General features: G+C 44.9%; 1 protein-coding gene across 1 annotated transcript in view; it reads right to left on the minus strand.

The window, feature by feature from the left end:
• Positions 1-16,307, minus strand: part of PPARA (peroxisome proliferator activated receptor alpha) — a 57,744-nt gene that overhangs the window by 28,988 nt on the left and 12,449 nt on the right. The window contains exon 2 of the mRNA XM_051962852.1: positions 3,008-3,254. Coding sequence (XP_051818812.1) covers positions 3,008-3,215 — 208 coding nt within the window. The 5' untranslated portion in view covers positions 3,216-3,254. The remainder of the gene's footprint in view (positions 1-3,007; positions 3,255-16,307) is intronic.

The following is a 16,307-nucleotide window of genomic DNA, read 5'->3' on the forward strand; positions in this document are numbered from 1 at the left end:
GAACAAAGCATGTACGGATTTACATTCAATCTCCATAGTTATTTTTTCTGGATGCAGAGGGCATTTTCTATTCAAATTCTTTTGGGATTGCCTTGGCTCACTGAACTACTGAGAAGAACCAAGCCTTTCATAGTTGATCATGGCACAAGTTTGTTGTTACCATGTACAATATATTCCTGGTTCTGCTTGTTTCGCTCAGCATCAGTTCATGGAAATCTTTCCAGGACTTTCTAATATCAGCTTGTTCATCATTTTTTCACAGAACGATAATATCCCATTACTTTCACATACCATAACTTATTCAGCCATTCTATAACTGATGGACATCCACTCACTTTCCAGTCTTTTGCCATCACAAAAAGGGTTGGTACAAACCTTTCTGCACATGTGGCTCCTTTTCCCTCCTTTATGATTTCCTGGGGATACAGACCCAGTAATGGCACTGCTGGGATCAAAGGGCACAGTTTGATAGCCCTTTGGGCACAGTTCCAAACTGTTCTCCAGAATGGTTGGATCTGTTCACAACTCCGCCAACAATGCATCGGTATCCCTATTTTCCCAAATTCCCTCCAACATATACATGCTTTAATTTAATCAAAAATGAAGAAATTAAAACCCTTTCTAGTCATATGAAAAAATGCTCTAAATCAGTATTGATTAGAGAAATGCAAGTGAAGACAACTCTGAGATGCCACTACACACCTCTCAGATTAGCTAGGATGACAGGAAATGATAAAGGAATTTTGGAGGGGATGTGGAAAACTAGGACACTGATGCATTGTCAGTGGAGTTGTGGAAATGAAGCATTCTGGAGAGCAATTTGGAACTATGTCCAAAAGGCTATCACACTGTGCATACCCTTTGATCCAGCAGTCTCATTACTGAGTCTGTATCTCAAAGAGATCATAAAAGAGGGAAAAGGACCCACAAGTGCAAAAACATCTCTAGCAGCAAAGAACTGGAAACTGAGTGGATGCCGTCAGTTGGCTGACAAAGTTATGGAATATTACTGTTCAATAAAAAATAAGAAGCAGGCTTATTTCAAAAAGGTCTGGAGAGACTTATATGACCTGACGCTGAGTGAAATGAGCAGAATTAGGAGAAATTGTATACAGTAACAACAAGATTATGTGATGATCAACTGTGATAGACTTGGTTCTTCTCAAAAATGACGAGGTGATTCAGGGCAATTGCAATAAACTTGGGATGGAAAATGCCAAACACACTAGGGAGAGAACTATGGAGACTGAATGTGGGTCGAAGCATAGTACTTTTATCTTTTTTTGTTTGTTTTTTCTTCCTCATGGTTTTTTCCCTTTTGATTTGATTTTTCTTGCACAGCATAATATGAAAATGTGTTTAAAAGGATCATACTTGGTTATTTTGGATTGCTTGCTGTCTTGGGAAGAGGGGAGAGAAGGGAGAAGAGAGAAAAATTTGGAACAGGAAGTTTTACAAAAATAAATGTTGAAATGGAGCTTTACCTATATTTGGAAAAATAAAATACTACTGAAAATTTTTAAAAGAGTCCTCCCCGCCCAGATAAAAAGAAACAGGTCAGAAGGGTCACCCCTAATACATGAAACTAGAAACAGAATGCTGATTGAGGTATCTGCTGCAGACTGGGGATGCCCTGGGCCCCGGAATCAGGTCTGCCATGGGGGAGGGGAGCTGCCCCTTTTAAACCCATTGGTCCCAATGAAGTTTTGTGGGGAAGAGTCCTTCTCCTTCAGCAGCTTACATATTGGGTCATGCCCAAGGCTAATAAGATAGGCTGTTCACCATGCAGAGTTAATGCCATTTACCTCAACTATTAACTGGGTGGGGAGGTTTGGTAGCAGATGGCCTTTCTATAGCTTGTTCCTAAATCCTATATGGGACACTGCCCCCCTGGCATGGTCCTCCTCCTCCCTCTCTGACTGCTCCTCCTCCGTCTCCTTGGTTGCTTTGTCCTCCAGGTCACAGCCTGTGAGGTATTCACTAGGGCTCCTTCCTGGGCCCTCTGTTCTTCTCCCCCAGATCCTCACTGGGGGATCTCATCAGCTTCCATGGATTTAATGGACCACTTTATGTTGACAATTCTCAAAAGTACCATTTCCTGTCTGGACTCTGCTTATCTCCAATCAGCTGTTCGAGTATTTCAAACTGGACGTCTATCTCACACTCATTATGAGCAAATCAGAAGTTGTGATCTTTGCCCCTAAATTCTCCCTGGCTTCTATAGAGAGCACCCCCATTCTCCAGTCTCCCACAATCACAACTAGGAGTCTTTTTGGACCCCTGACATCCAATATGGCGCCAAGGCCTGTGGAGCTCACCTCTGTACCATCTCTCAAATCGATTCCCTTTTCTCCTCTAACACTAGCATTGGCCCTGCTCAGCTCACACTTGGGAGTATGGCCATAGCTGCCGGGGAGCAGAACCTGCCCGCTCAGAGTCTCTCCCCACTCTAGTCCATCCTCCAGCACAAGTCCCTCTGGTCGCCAACATCAAATACAAAATGCTTTGCTAGGCATTCAAGGCCCTTCACACAACCTGCCCCCTCCTCCCTTTCCAGTCTTGTTACACCTGACTCCCCAAATGAATCCTCTTTACGCCAATGACCTCAGACTCCTGACTGCTCCCCAACAAAACCCTCCATCTCTTGCCTCTGGGCATTTTCTCTGGCAATTCCCCTATTCTGGCAATGTCCTCCATCCTCAGTTCTACCTGCCATCTTCCCTTACAAACAGCTAAAATCCCATCTGTAGGAAGCCTTCCCCAGTCCCTTCTAATTCTAATACCTTCTCTATTTCCTATTTATCTTGTCCACAGCCCAGGAGAGTGTGATCTCCTGGAGGGCAGGAACTGTCTAGCTGTTGCCATTTTTTGTCTTCTAAGAACTTAGCACAGTGCTTGCCTGGAACACATTAGGTGCTCAATAAGCGTTTATTTATCAACTATTTCTTTATAGTTTTGTCTGAAAACAAAAGCCTAAAAAGACCTGCCAGAAAATAAGCCCACTGACCTGTTATGACAGACCCGTCGGACCCTGGACCACTTCCCAAGCAATGGTAGTCTGTGAAACCGAAGGCCCCGGAGCTGTCATCCCCGATGGATGGAGAGATCTCCTGGATGCTCCCCATCTCTTGGAGGAACTCTTCAGAGAGCGGGCTTTCCAGATCGTCATCATCCAGTGGAGAGAGTGGGCAGATCTGGCTCTCGGTGTCCACCATCTTGGCAAGGTGAAGCCAGTCCCTTTAAAGACCTTTAAACTGGAAGGAGAAAAAGAAAAAAATCAGATACTCTATTTGGCTAAAATGTCACTTGTTACTTGAGAAATGGCTGAATAGCAGAAAGTAAGGCAACTTTCCATCTGCTGCTAATAATGAAACTCAATTTATTGGAATAATTATAATCATGATACTATTTCTACAGCTCATACTATGTGCCAGGTACTGGGCTAAGTACCTTTCAAATATGATATTTGACCCTTAAAATAACCCTGGGAAGTAGGTATTGTTATTATCCCCATTTTACAGTTAAGGAAACTGAGGCAGAGTCCCATAGTTAGCGTCTGAGGCTGAACTTGAGTTCAGCTCTTTCTGACTCCAGCTCCAGCACTCTGCACATTCAGGTGCCTTCTAGTCGCCATAATCAGAATTTTGGGAGCCCTAAGGGGTGAGGACCACTCATTCCCTGCTAGAGTTTGGGACAGATGCAGTCTGACGTGCAGCCTAGGGCTGGGTAAAACATATTTTAAAAGGTTCAGGGATCCCTAAGGGGGAAAGTTTTTAACCTGGAAGGGAGGGAGTTTGATTGGGAGGATGGAAGGAAATGGCACCTTTATTTTGATAATCCCAAGTATTTTGTTTTATGCGTTTAAAAACAATTCAGAGAAGGCCCACAGACTTCAATCTCCCCCCCTCGTACCCCACCCCACAAGAATTGTCAGGAGGATTTGCTTAGTAACATCAGAACCTCAGAAAGGAAATTCAAGACACAAAGAGAACTTTTTCCAATAGGGAAGGGAAAAGAGAGTGGGCATATTGGAAAGGACCCGTCAGCTCTTAAACAGAAGCAAGTGTAGACGACCGGCAACTGCCCGAGTGCAATTCTGAAAGACTGCGGACATGGGTGGGATGGCAAGCCCGGACCAGAGCAGCTGTCCAACTTGCGAGGAAGACACAGAGCAGTTGGACAGCTCCAAGCCAGGGAGCTTGATGGGCCCCCAGGGGAAATCTAGAACAGATCATGAGACTCATTGAATGAGTGTCTAGAAAGGACAGTGGGGATTGCCAGGCTGGCCCAGCTTCATCCAGGAGGGCCCTGCCAGGAAAACCATCTTCTCTTTTCTGAAGCGGTTCCGAAGCTCTTAGGATCTCAAGGAAGCCGTGGCTTGCTTGTTCTAGCTTTGACAAAATCTCTGGTAAAGGACTCCACCTTTTTGTGGAAAAGCCCTCCAGAGAGGTGTGGACTACTACGAGACAGATTTTAAACCAGCGGAACAGCTGGGCAGCCATTCATAATTCCCTGTCGCCTTGGCCACAGGTCTCCAGGGGAGCGCCGCAGGGCTCAGGCTCGGCTTTGTTTGCCGAGTAGTATTTTTTATCAGTGACTTGGACGAAGGCACAGCGGGCATGTTGGTCAGATCTGCAGACCAGGGCTCAGAGGACGGCTACGACAGGCGATGATAAGCCCTGTATATATTTCCCCAGTATAAGGCAGGGGAGGCAGTCTGTCTGAACAGCACCTGGAGCTTCGAATGAACTGTGAACTCAGCATGAGTCAGCAGCACTATGTGCTGGCCCAAAGTTCACACGGCCTTGGACTTCCCTGAGAGGGGCCGAGCTGCCAGGAGTAGGAGGAAGGGTCCCATTGTTCCCTTTCCTGGTCAGACCCACCAGAAACTTCAGGTCTGGAAGCCACATTGGAAAAATAACATCGATAAGCTAGGGGATGAGGGTGGGGAGAAACAACCAGGATGGGGAAGGGTCTCTCATTCACACTCTAAGAGAATCTGTGAAGGAACTAAGGCGATTTAGCTTGGAGAGGACTCTGGGACGGCATGGGGCAGGCAGGAGAGCTGTGCCCAGGTATCAGGTATCCAAAGGGCTGCGGGGCGGCCCGGTAGCCCTGTGGGAGCTCCAAGGGGGAGCTGTCCAGCAGCAGAATGGGCTGCGGCCGGACTGGCCCTAGCTGGGTAGCAGATGCTGCAGTTCTCTAGGGCTGGGTTGGCTGCCGAGCACCCTTCCAGCTCTAAATCTCCAATCATTTCTTAAATACCTGCTACAAAAGTGAGTCTCCTTCAAGGAGTTTGTAACCCATATTCAGACGCGTCTCAGGTAGATGGGGGTACCGAGTCCCGAGTTCAAATCTGCCCTCAGACCCTTATAAAGTGTGGGATCCTGGACAAGTCACTCAACCCCTGGCCTGTCTCGGTTTCCTCAACTGCAAAAAATGGGATTAATAGTTTTCTTCCAAGGGTGATTGTACATATTGAATGAGATATCATTAGTAAAGCATTGTTTAAAATGTTCGATTCTTCAAGTTAATTAGATTAAAAATGATCAAATATGAAATGTTCTCTCTCTGTGTAACGTCTTTTTCTAAATTCCCCATTAGATGTGAATAGCCATCTGAGAACTGAGCTGCTTATAGACATGTAACAAATATTAGGTAGAATGATGTGCCCCACGAGCTATTTTCCATTTCCCATTGAAAAGGCAGAGAGACAAATCAGCACAGCGTAATTCATGGAAAGCACTTGGAAACTGGGCTTAAAACTGAGAGATGGGGCAGCTGGATGGTGCAGTGAATAGAATGCCGGTCCTGAAGTCAGAAGGGTCTGAGTTCAAATCTGACCTCAGACACTTAATATTTTCTAGCTGTGTGACCCTAGGCAAGCCACTTAATCCCAATTGTCTCTGAAAAAAAAAAAAAAACCCAAGCAAACCCCAGAACTGAGAGACTTGGAGTTTTTTGCTCCTTCTTTATTGTGTAACTGTGAAGTGGCCACTTTTCCCACTCAGCTTTACCTTCCTCATCTGTCAAAGGAAGTTCTACTTGTAATTCTTCCATCAGATTACAAGTGAAAATACTAAAGAAATCTACCCCTGAATCCTGATGAATCAGCCGCAAGAACTGTCACAATCCTTTACCCACATGTGCAGCGTGTGGAAAGGGCTGCAGGTTGTGACTTCTGTCCGTGTTGATGATGGACAAAGAAGGATACACCGACCATGGCTATTCTACACTGTGTTAAAGCCCAGGTCAGGGAGACTTTTACACCCTTCTCCCAGAATCCAACACTTCAGCCTGGTGCCTGGCTATCAAACACCTAAATCTGAGCTGAAATATTCCAACCACGAGGTGTGACCATGACGTATTCCCCCAAAAGCAACCACCAAAGCAAGGAAGAGGTTAAACAATTGACCATCTCTGACTCTCACCTGTCAACCACATATTTCAGCCCAATAAAAAGCACTTCCCTGGGGCCAAGGGCCACGATGGGCTGTGTCTCAGCCCCCAACCCCACCCCGGCCCCCCTTTCCACTGCCGGAGGAACTTTGTCCCTAAGAGCCAGTAAGTAGACATTCGGGATTTGTGGATCTCTGGGAAGGGACAGTGGTTCAAGTTGACCAGATTTGGGAGGGAGAGAATCATACAGAATGGGCCCGGAGGACATTGGGGTCAGCTTCCAGCTCACTGTTTCTAGGAAGTTACGATTTGTTTTTGAAAACTGTCCCTTTTTCCCCTCTTAGTTTGTGTTTAAAGACTAGCTGACTTTTTTTTTAAGGTTTGTTTTAAACTTAGGAAAGAGAGGTAAATAAAACCAAACCACAAAGTTAAGTCAGGAGATAATGTCTTGTACTTTGGTCAGGGAGACATTGGCTTCCAAACAAGCCGCTGAGTTAACTGGCTTTTTCTAGCTCCAGCTCCAATAGATAACAAGCAATTGACTTGGATAAGGAAATGAGGGAGATACATCAGGAAGCTGCTTGGTCATCAAGCCTGGCACAGATGCCAGGAGGTAGGAGAGCAGGCCATCCCTAGGAGATGATGTGGAAAGAGAGGAAAGGGCACAAATGCCCCAGAGTCTAGGGACCGTGCTGCGCTTCTGGGTGACTTTGGGACAAGTCTCAAGGCAATTACAGGCAGTCTGGTGCCCAGAGAGCTGGCCCTGGATCCAGGACTCTTGCTAGCTGCAAGATCCTGGGCAAGTCATTTACTCTCTCTCTAACACACCTGTACATCACAATAGCATCTACCTCCCAGGTGGTTGTGAGGATCAAAAGGGCTATTTTTGGGTAGGCTATTGTTATAATTATTGTTCAGGGCCAACAGGAATTCTGGACTTGTTGATCTACTGGAGCTTTAGTGCAATCCCATATAGAAAATGTGCCGTGTAAACAAAACCATGGTGGGGTGGGGAGGGAGGACCTTCCCACTATCCAGTCTGACTCGGCCCAGAAATCTTAGGGCCCCGCTTTACACATGAGGACATCATGGGGCAGAGAGGGAAGTTGCCAGAGAATGCCAGTGCCTTGAGGGAAAGCCTTGGTCTGCACTCCAGGGCCAAGGGGTCCCTGGTGGCTGCAAGGGTGGCCGAAGAATTGGGAGGGAGTTCCATTTCACCTACAACACTGATGCTAGAGTGATCGGGGAGGCCCTGACTTTGTTAGTAGGCTGCCTTTACACCCCCAAAGCGCCAGCCTATGAAAACTCCCACCCTCTGGGGTACTTCTCTAGGGAGTCGAGAGCTGCCTCTCCCCGCCCCCCAGACCATCCTGTTCTCACAACCAGACACTACAAACTCATGCAGAGGCAGCCAGCTGTAAAACTCATCTGCAACTCAATGAAGCCTAGGCCCCAGTCACAGGACCCTGGCTCAGGAGGTGGGGACTCCTTCCCCTCAAGCCCCTTGTATCCAGCAGGCTGGAAAACAGAAGAACCGGGACCTGTGCCCAACTGGGCTCTCTCCAGTCAATCAAGACCATTAGTCTTTTCAGTTTCCCCCTGAATCCCCCCACACCCCTCTAGCAGGTATCCTGGATCATTTTCTGGAATCACTGAGGTTCCGGGTCTCCCTCAGTGTCTTCCAAAGTTGGGATCAAAGACATTCTCTGTGGGCCCCCGTGCCTCTCCGCTCTAAGACTGATTCAGCTCACGTGACCTGGACCAGGTCATTTCTTCTTCCAGAAATCAGACCTTCCCTCTCTGCAGGGATCTTCCTGTTTGTAAATATGGTCAAGTGGCCCTCATCCTTTTTTTTTTTTTTTAAAGCCATCCCTGGACCTCCCAATTCCATTCATCTATTCCTCCAATTCTCTTCTCTCTGTGACCCAACTTCTTAAAAAATCATCTTCACCTATAACGTCAGCTTCTTCACTCTCTCATCCTCTCCCTAGTCCCTTAAAATCTGGTTTTATTCCTCTCCATTTTACAAAACCATTCTTTCCAAGGTCACTGGGGCTTCCTAGTGGCCTAATCCAAAGGCTTTCTATTTGGGTTCCCTCCTCTCTCTTCCTGGCTACTTCTACAACTGGACAGCAGGTGACTCTCATATTGGCCCCATCCTGGACACTTCTGCTTCTTGTCTTCCTTCTTCTCCAGCTTCCCCTTTTCTAGGTCTTTCACCTTGTAATCTTGGGGGTTCCCCAGGTTCTTCCCCAGCCTCTTCCTCTTTAAACTGTCTCTTGCTAATCCCATTCATTCATTGCCTTAGCTTCCACAATGACTTCTGCAGAAATCTCCCAGAAACCAGATCCTGTCTTTGAATGGATAACACCCCCCCCAATCTCTTATTGCCTCAAAGATCCCTTCCCACTCCCCTGGGCCAGGCCCATTTCCCAAACTAGATTCCTTTGGATGACTTCATCCACTGACTCACCAGGATGAGGAGGTGATGCAGAAGGAAGCATTGACTTGTTAGCATTGATCTGTAGCTTTTACCTCCAAATGGCCCCTCCTCTCCTCTTATGGCCACCATCTTCTGACCAGCTCCCTGTACAGCATCCTTTCTTCCTCAGTTCCTCTTGAAGATCAGTGCTAGACTCATCTTCCTTATGTGTAGACCTAGTCACCTAGTCAGAACCCTCTGAGGACTCTAGATTTCTTTCTAAATAAAAGTCAAAACTCCTTAACTTGGCCATCCAGGAACCTCCAGTCTGGCTCCATCTGTCCTTTTCAGATGTCTTCTAAAACTCCCTTTCATCCGTGCTCTAGTCAGACCCGGAGAGGACCCCTTCTTCTCCTCTCCATCATACATACATATTATTTTCCACTTCATCTCCATATCTTTGCTTCTCTCCTTGCTTAAAGTACCTTCTTGCCCATCTTTCCCATCTCTCCCACCCCACGGGTAGCTTAATTCTAAACCATCTCTGAAAATTTCCTTCATTTAGACTTTCTGACGCCATTGGCAAGGCCTCCCTTTCCCTCTCTATCCCCATTAGACTTTGTATTGAACCCTGCCTGCCCCCTTTAGCCTTCTCTTGTAATTATTTGTGCTGGTACCTTATCTAACTCAGTTCCAAGCCCGACAGGTTCATCTTCTGAGGGAATTCACCAGCACAGGAGCTAACTAAAGAATTCTATTCTTTGCAGGAAGCATTTGTTGATACAAGTAGAGACCCAACAGCCCGTGGAGAAGACAGAATGAGTTTAAACAGTAGCCCTGACATGGCATATTAAACTTCCTGATCTTAAGAGCCTTAGAAGGAGAATTCTCTACTTCCCCAGGGGAATGAGAGCCTCTGGCCTAGACTAAAAGCTGTTCTGGCTCATCGGGGGACCCCATCACAAAGTCTGAAAAATCTCTCCTCCTGATATTTAGTTAAAAGCCACACTGCCTCATGCAACAAAAGTGGGACTTAGTCCTCTCTCAGAGAGAAAAGAGAATTTCTCCCCATCAAGCTCGGCCTGAAGCCCCTTCTTCGCCACTCATGGCTCAGGACGACCCAGCATTTACTTGGTCACACCCAGGGTATGGAGAGCCACCCTCCAATAACCACCACCCTCCACCCACCCTATCCCTGCCTCCCAGTACATTTTTTTGCTGGTACACTTTCTTACTGTAAAACCATACCGATTTCTCAAGGACCGGTTCGAATGCCATTTTCCTCTCTGAAGCTTTCCTGGATGTTCCCAGACAGACATGAGTTGTTCCACGTTAGAATATCTATCCAGAGGAGTCTAGCCAAGTTCAATTTCCCACATAATGATTAACATGCTAACGAAGCTACTACAAGTACAAGGAAAGCAGAGCTCCCGTATAGAGCGTTCGGAACAGAGGGGAGAAGTGGGATCGCAAAATCCAATTCTGGTTGGCCAACCTCAGGGTTGGGTACCGGATTCAAGTCAACTCTTAGTGAGTACCATGCCCTGGGCTAGCCTCTGGGGAAACAGAAATGAAAATAATCATTTTCTCAAAAGAAATAAAACCCAAGCTAACGCCTAGAGTACACAATGGAGATATTTAATTATTTCATCAACAGTTCTGAACAACTCTACCCGGAATCTGCCAACAGAGAAATGAATCTGGCAGAGGCACAATTCCGTGGGTGCGGCTGAGAACAGAAGGGATTTTTGTACCTGCATAAATAGTATTTAGGGCTTTTATCTTTAAAATGTAAATCAGATCCTCCCTCCTTCTTCCAAGGAACACACAGACACAGAGCCCCCTCCAGGTGTCACAGAATAGAACAACGTCGTATTTATTCCCTTCATTCTTTGTGTGGCTATTCCTCAGATCCCCAAATCTCCTCATTTTAAACAGTATTCTTACCTTAATTCACTTTCATGTCAGTAAAGCCAAATAAGAAAAATCGGGGAATTAAAAAAAGCTACCCTGTCCATCGGTGATGAGCTGGAGGTAAGCATCAGCCGGGATGAGGCTTGGATAGACTGCCCCAAAGCTTGGATACGGTCTGTACAGAGTGCGCAAAGAGAGAGTGGGTGGGGATAAAGTTGAAGCTTTTACTAGGGAGAGATTGCAGAGAAGGCACCAGAGGGACAATGACCTCGCCAGTTATATAACTCGCTGTGACACGCGATTGGAAAAGGTAATTTACCAGGAGAGAACGGTTTGGATTGTTTTCTCGTTGACTTCCATTGAAAGATTCCATCCAACATAGATATGGAGAATAGAGGGAAATGTCCAGATGTATTCCTTCCTTTTTCCTTTATTGGGGGACATTGGTGTGACCTTGATCAAGTATCCCGTCAAAGTCCTAATCTTGTGTGTCTAGGAGCACTCCCTCCCTTCCTCTCCTTTGGTATATAAACCTCTCAAGATAAGTCTGGGCTAATTTGCGACTGAATGAATCACATTTAGAAGGATTCTTCATCGGAAAAATTCCTTACAAATGGTTCAAGGTGTGAAGTCCACAGGTAGATCTTCTCTGTCTCCATGATTGTCATTTTTGTACACATCTTAACTTCCTTTCACTAGACAACAACTCCTTCCTTGAGGACGAGGAAACCTAGCTTTTTTCACCTTTCTATTTCTGGCACCTAGGATAGGACATTACCGAAGCCAGCATTTAAGAATTCTCTATGGCCCTGACATTTTATATTATGGGGTCACAAGGTACTGGAAGCCCTGGATGCAAGAGCCAAATCTTGGACCCTTCCCATTATACTATGCTAATAATTCATGTTTTTCTGAAACAGACTGTAATGGAGGGGCAGAGAAAGAGAAAAAACCATGAGAGACTGACAGGGAGCAGAGGTCAGTAAGTAACCAAACAAACATATGAAAGCCAAAGGAAACTCACAACAAACATGGGAGATGTTTGTTCAAGTGATGCTGCACAGAAGCAAAATGAAATAGGCTTAAGTGATCTTGTCTCCTCTACTTTGGATGTTTCCAAATATCCTGTGTGCATCTCTCTAATAGGTCCTAGGCAGTTAGACAATTTGAGTTTTAACTGATATAGAAAAAGAGATCTCCCTTGCCTTTATCTCAACCCTATTCCATGGCTTCCCAAGTCTACAGAAATCCACATGCAGAAGGCCACATGGGTAAATCAGTCCCTTCTGGCCAGTGGCTTTTCTGTGACACTTCAAGAAGGTCCCATCATTATAGGAATTTTAAAAGCTTTGTTCGCTTTCTGTTTTTCAACCTTTCCTCCTTTGCATTTCCTTGAAGTCATTGGTATAATATTTCACTCAAGTAGGCAAGCTTTGAATCAGTTTCCCCTTGATCAAAACCAAACAGAGTGACCAAAGGGCAGGTTCAACAAGGCAGTGACTCCATGATGATTGTCTACTCAGCTCCCATTCCAAGTTTAAAAACTCCAAGTGTCAGGGCTCTGGGTACTGAGAACAACTTAGAAGGGGCTTCAGAGACCACGAAAGAAACTCGATACAAAGCTTAATTATTAAGCATTTGTGCAGTCCTTCATCGATAGGAAATTTGTGGGCTGTTCATCAAAAACAATTTCAAGCTGGTTACTACTACTATGCCCACAGCCGGAATGATTCAAGCTAAGGCAGAGAGATGAGCAACATAGGGGGATTGCCTTGAGGGCCTCAAAGTCCCTTCTAAGGCTAAATCTGTGGTCCTGGAAACAGTTTCCTCAGAGTCAGACAACAGCTTTGTCCTGGACTAGATGAGAGGCAGGATGATGCGCTATAGAGAGCCCTGGCCCTCCAAGGAAGACACCTAGATTTGAATTCCGATTTAAGACACTGTGACCAGGGCAAATAACCCTGGGCTTCACTTTCCTTATTTGTAAAATGAGGAAAATCAACAATGATTTAGCCATCCAAGGTTCCTCTGAACTGGGAAGTCTATCATCCCGTGTTGTCAGAAAGCCTATGCCGGCATCCCCTCGGGAGGAGAAATTTCAGCAAACTCTAGAAAATAACCTCTTTGATTGAAACTGTGAGCATTTTGTGACTACTCAGAAAGAAACAGGTTCTAAAATCTGCCTGTCTGGCTCCTCTTTGGCAGCACAATTCTCAGCCTCGTGCCTGCTATGATTCATATCAAAATGATCTGCTACGCCAGGATAGAGACAATTAATTTTCAAATCCCAATGTTGCAGCTGCATACATGATCTCACTGAATGAAGGCAGCTCAAAGCTTGAGGTGGTAGAGGACATCTCCTCCTTCACCTCCTCCTCAAATGGCTGGTCTTAGGCTGCAGCCCCACCTACCACAGGAGAATGGAAACCCCTTGAGGGCACAGGGACCATCGCCTTTTTGTTTTCCTTGGCTCAGCACCCAACCCAATACTTTGCCTGCACCTAGTAGATATTTACCAAGTAGAAAATGACATTCAATATCAGTCTTTGCCAACTAGACAGATGAGGACTGCTCCTGAATGATTCTCAAGCTCTTTTGGACTCAGATCCAGGACCACAGGAGTCTTCTCCAAGACTCCCCAAGCCAGCAAGCAAAAAGGATTTCCTTAGTCTGTGTCTATCGATGTCAAGGAGAAAGGGGGAGGTGGGATTCCTACTCTTTTTCCTGCTCTAAAGGAAGAAGGGCGAGCACTGGCGGACAAGTTTTAGGTTAGTTTGCTAACAAGATGGTTTATGAGCCCTTGGCAAGGGAAGTGACTTCAAGTCATGCTGCCAAGGGCTTCACAAATATGGCACAACAGGGAGGTGCTGGAGTTGGGAACAGAGGACCTCTGGCTATGCCCCAGTTTGGCCACCAGCTCTCTGGCTTTTCCTGAGCACGCCATTTTTCTTTTCGACAACTTAAGTTTTCTCATCTATAAAATGAGAGGATCAGGCTATATGGCCTCTATGGCCAATGTCAACATGGTGGGAGCCCAGAGATCAGGGCTGGGATTTGGATCAAGGGACAGCTTTATCAATGATTTAGATAAATGTGCATCAAATTCACAGATGAAAGACGACAAGGAAAGCTAACACAATGGATGATTGCCAGGATCCAAGAGATTTTGAATAAGCTCTCTTACCCTACTATTTTTTAGTATTTAAAGTATTGTGGTTGTTCTTTAATTGCTAAGGTCCATGGGATTTTCTTGCTGCCATATTTCCTTTTCTAGTGAATTAAGGCAGGGAGAAATTAAATAAGTTGCCTAGGGTCACAAGCTTAGTTACGTATCTCACACCAGTTAAAAACAGTGGTTAACAGAGGTTAAAGAGATGTGATGGCACAAAGTCTTAAGTCCAGGCCATCTCGATGACCCATTCATGATAGGATCTGGTGATACTAAACCCGAGGAAGGGAAGCTCAGGAGGGGCAGGGTTGTACATTTATTGAGCAGCTATGGGCCAGACCCTGGACTAAATGTTGGAATTTAAAGGAGAATATACTAAGGGTTTATATGTATTTGAAAATAATTCCTCAATAATAACTGTTTGCGCAAGTGAGGCTCAGGGGGGCTGGCAGGCCCAGTCCAATCTCGCCAACTCATGGTAAATGGTAGAGAATTCCTGTTTTTGGAATGGAAAGAAATCATAGCAGTGGCAGAAAATGGAAATGTCTGCTTTCTCTTCAAGTACACGGGCAGTGAGATAGCAGGAAATAAAGTAGGAAAACAATAGACCGGTAGCAGAATCCTTGGAGATGGCCAATGAGAGGTGGCGTCCACACAATGTCAAGCTAAGTGATTAGGAAGGCTCGCTGCCATCCTCTTTAAAGGTAGAAACCCAATTCCCTCAAAGCGCTAGAAACACTCCTGCCCAGCTCAGTGCTGCCAAAGGCAGTGAAAGGACAGTTCAGCTGATTTGACATTTCTTTTTAGATGGCTTCTACAACTTCCTCTTCTGCCTTTGGCAACTCTCAACTCAATGACTTTAATAACAGACTTTGTTCATCTATAAAACAATCTAGAGCTCTGCCAGATTCCATAGTCCTATGAAAGAACAACAGTGTGCCGGCGATTTCAGTCAAGATTTAACGACACCAAAGGAACATACGCTTTGAGTAGTTGCTGAATTATGAATCCCCAACTTAGAGCTTTCAAATCTTTTAACGGAACATCTGAACAGTTGCAAACTGTTTTTCTTTGCCCTTCTTCACCTATTTCCCAGGCCCTCCCTTCTTTTCCTCCTTCCTCTTCCCAAGAACCAAGCAGACCTTGGCCAAAGAAACCACTTGTTGGGCAGCGGGAAGAACCGATTGATTCCATTTCAGTCTGTCTGCTGACCAGTGAAAGGCTAACATTAGACTGAATGATAAATAAAAAAAAGTGAGGACTAAGCAAAATCTTTCAGGATAGCATAAGGATGGACCACAGTGCATCAGGGCTCTAGAGACAACAGGAAAGAGGTAAAACTACCAGACTAGAGAACTCCCTGAAGAGTTCTAGCCTTAGATATACATTTCTCCAGAATCAAAGGACATCAAGTAATATGGGACAAGAGATTCTTATAGAATCTGTTATACCCAAGTTCAATTGACATCAGTTGCCCATCCCCAATGTGTGTGTCCTGTGCCTAGTAAAGTTACAAATGTTTTCCCCACCATCTCCTTCCTTTTCTCCAGTGAGATTCTTATAAAAGCCCAATTGCTTCTTTTCTGATACTTCTAGGAGCTAATTAGAACTCTTGTCACTCTCTCCCAAACTTTCCTTTCTGGCTTCCTTCTGATTTTTGCCCAGCTAATTCAGAAAAGCTTGTTTTTATGTTGTCTGGAAGACAAAGAACAAAAATCCCTAATCCTTTCTGATTATCAGGAGAAACCCATGTTATTAACCTCTGTCTAAAACTCTTCAAAGTGCTGACAAGTTTATAGTCACCACTTTCATTAATTAATTTATTTAATTTATAAAATTAAATAAAAATACAAAAATTAAAATTAACTAAAAAATTAAATTAATTATTTAAAAAAATTAAAGTTAAATAAAATACCATGTCTCACCAATTTGATTGTTTTCTCTAGTAATTCCTAGTCAATACAAGAGATTCCCCCTATTTTTCATTACACACTGGGGCCTGGAAGTTCCTGGTTGACTGAAGGCAGCACCCAGAGTTCTTCACCACCTACACCCTCTCAGAGAAGTAAAAGAGCACACCAATGAAATTAGTTAACCTGCTTCCTGCTGTCTTTCCCCTCAAATTTTTCTTGAGCTCCCAGCTCTGGTCAGATTCACAGAACACATTTCTCTATAGTCTCATGGAACTAAAAGAGACCCTTAACAGCAGCTAAATCCAGTCTATTGCTGCTTTAGATATCAAGAGAACAATGGAAGGAGGAAAGGAAAAAAGAAGCAGGGGAATGATAAGATTGGAGTTTTTAATCTGGTTGGAAGATAGTTCACAAACAGAATTTCAGAAATGTTTTGGTGAATGATATTCATTTGCCTAAGGAAGGGAGAGAGAAAAATTTGGAACACAAA

This window comes from Antechinus flavipes, chromosome 5 (genome assembly GCF_016432865.1).
Source record: "Antechinus flavipes isolate AdamAnt ecotype Samford, QLD, Australia chromosome 5, AdamAnt_v2, whole genome shotgun sequence".
In the NCBI taxonomy this organism is placed as follows: Eukaryota; Metazoa; Chordata; class Mammalia; order Dasyuromorphia; family Dasyuridae; genus Antechinus; species Antechinus flavipes.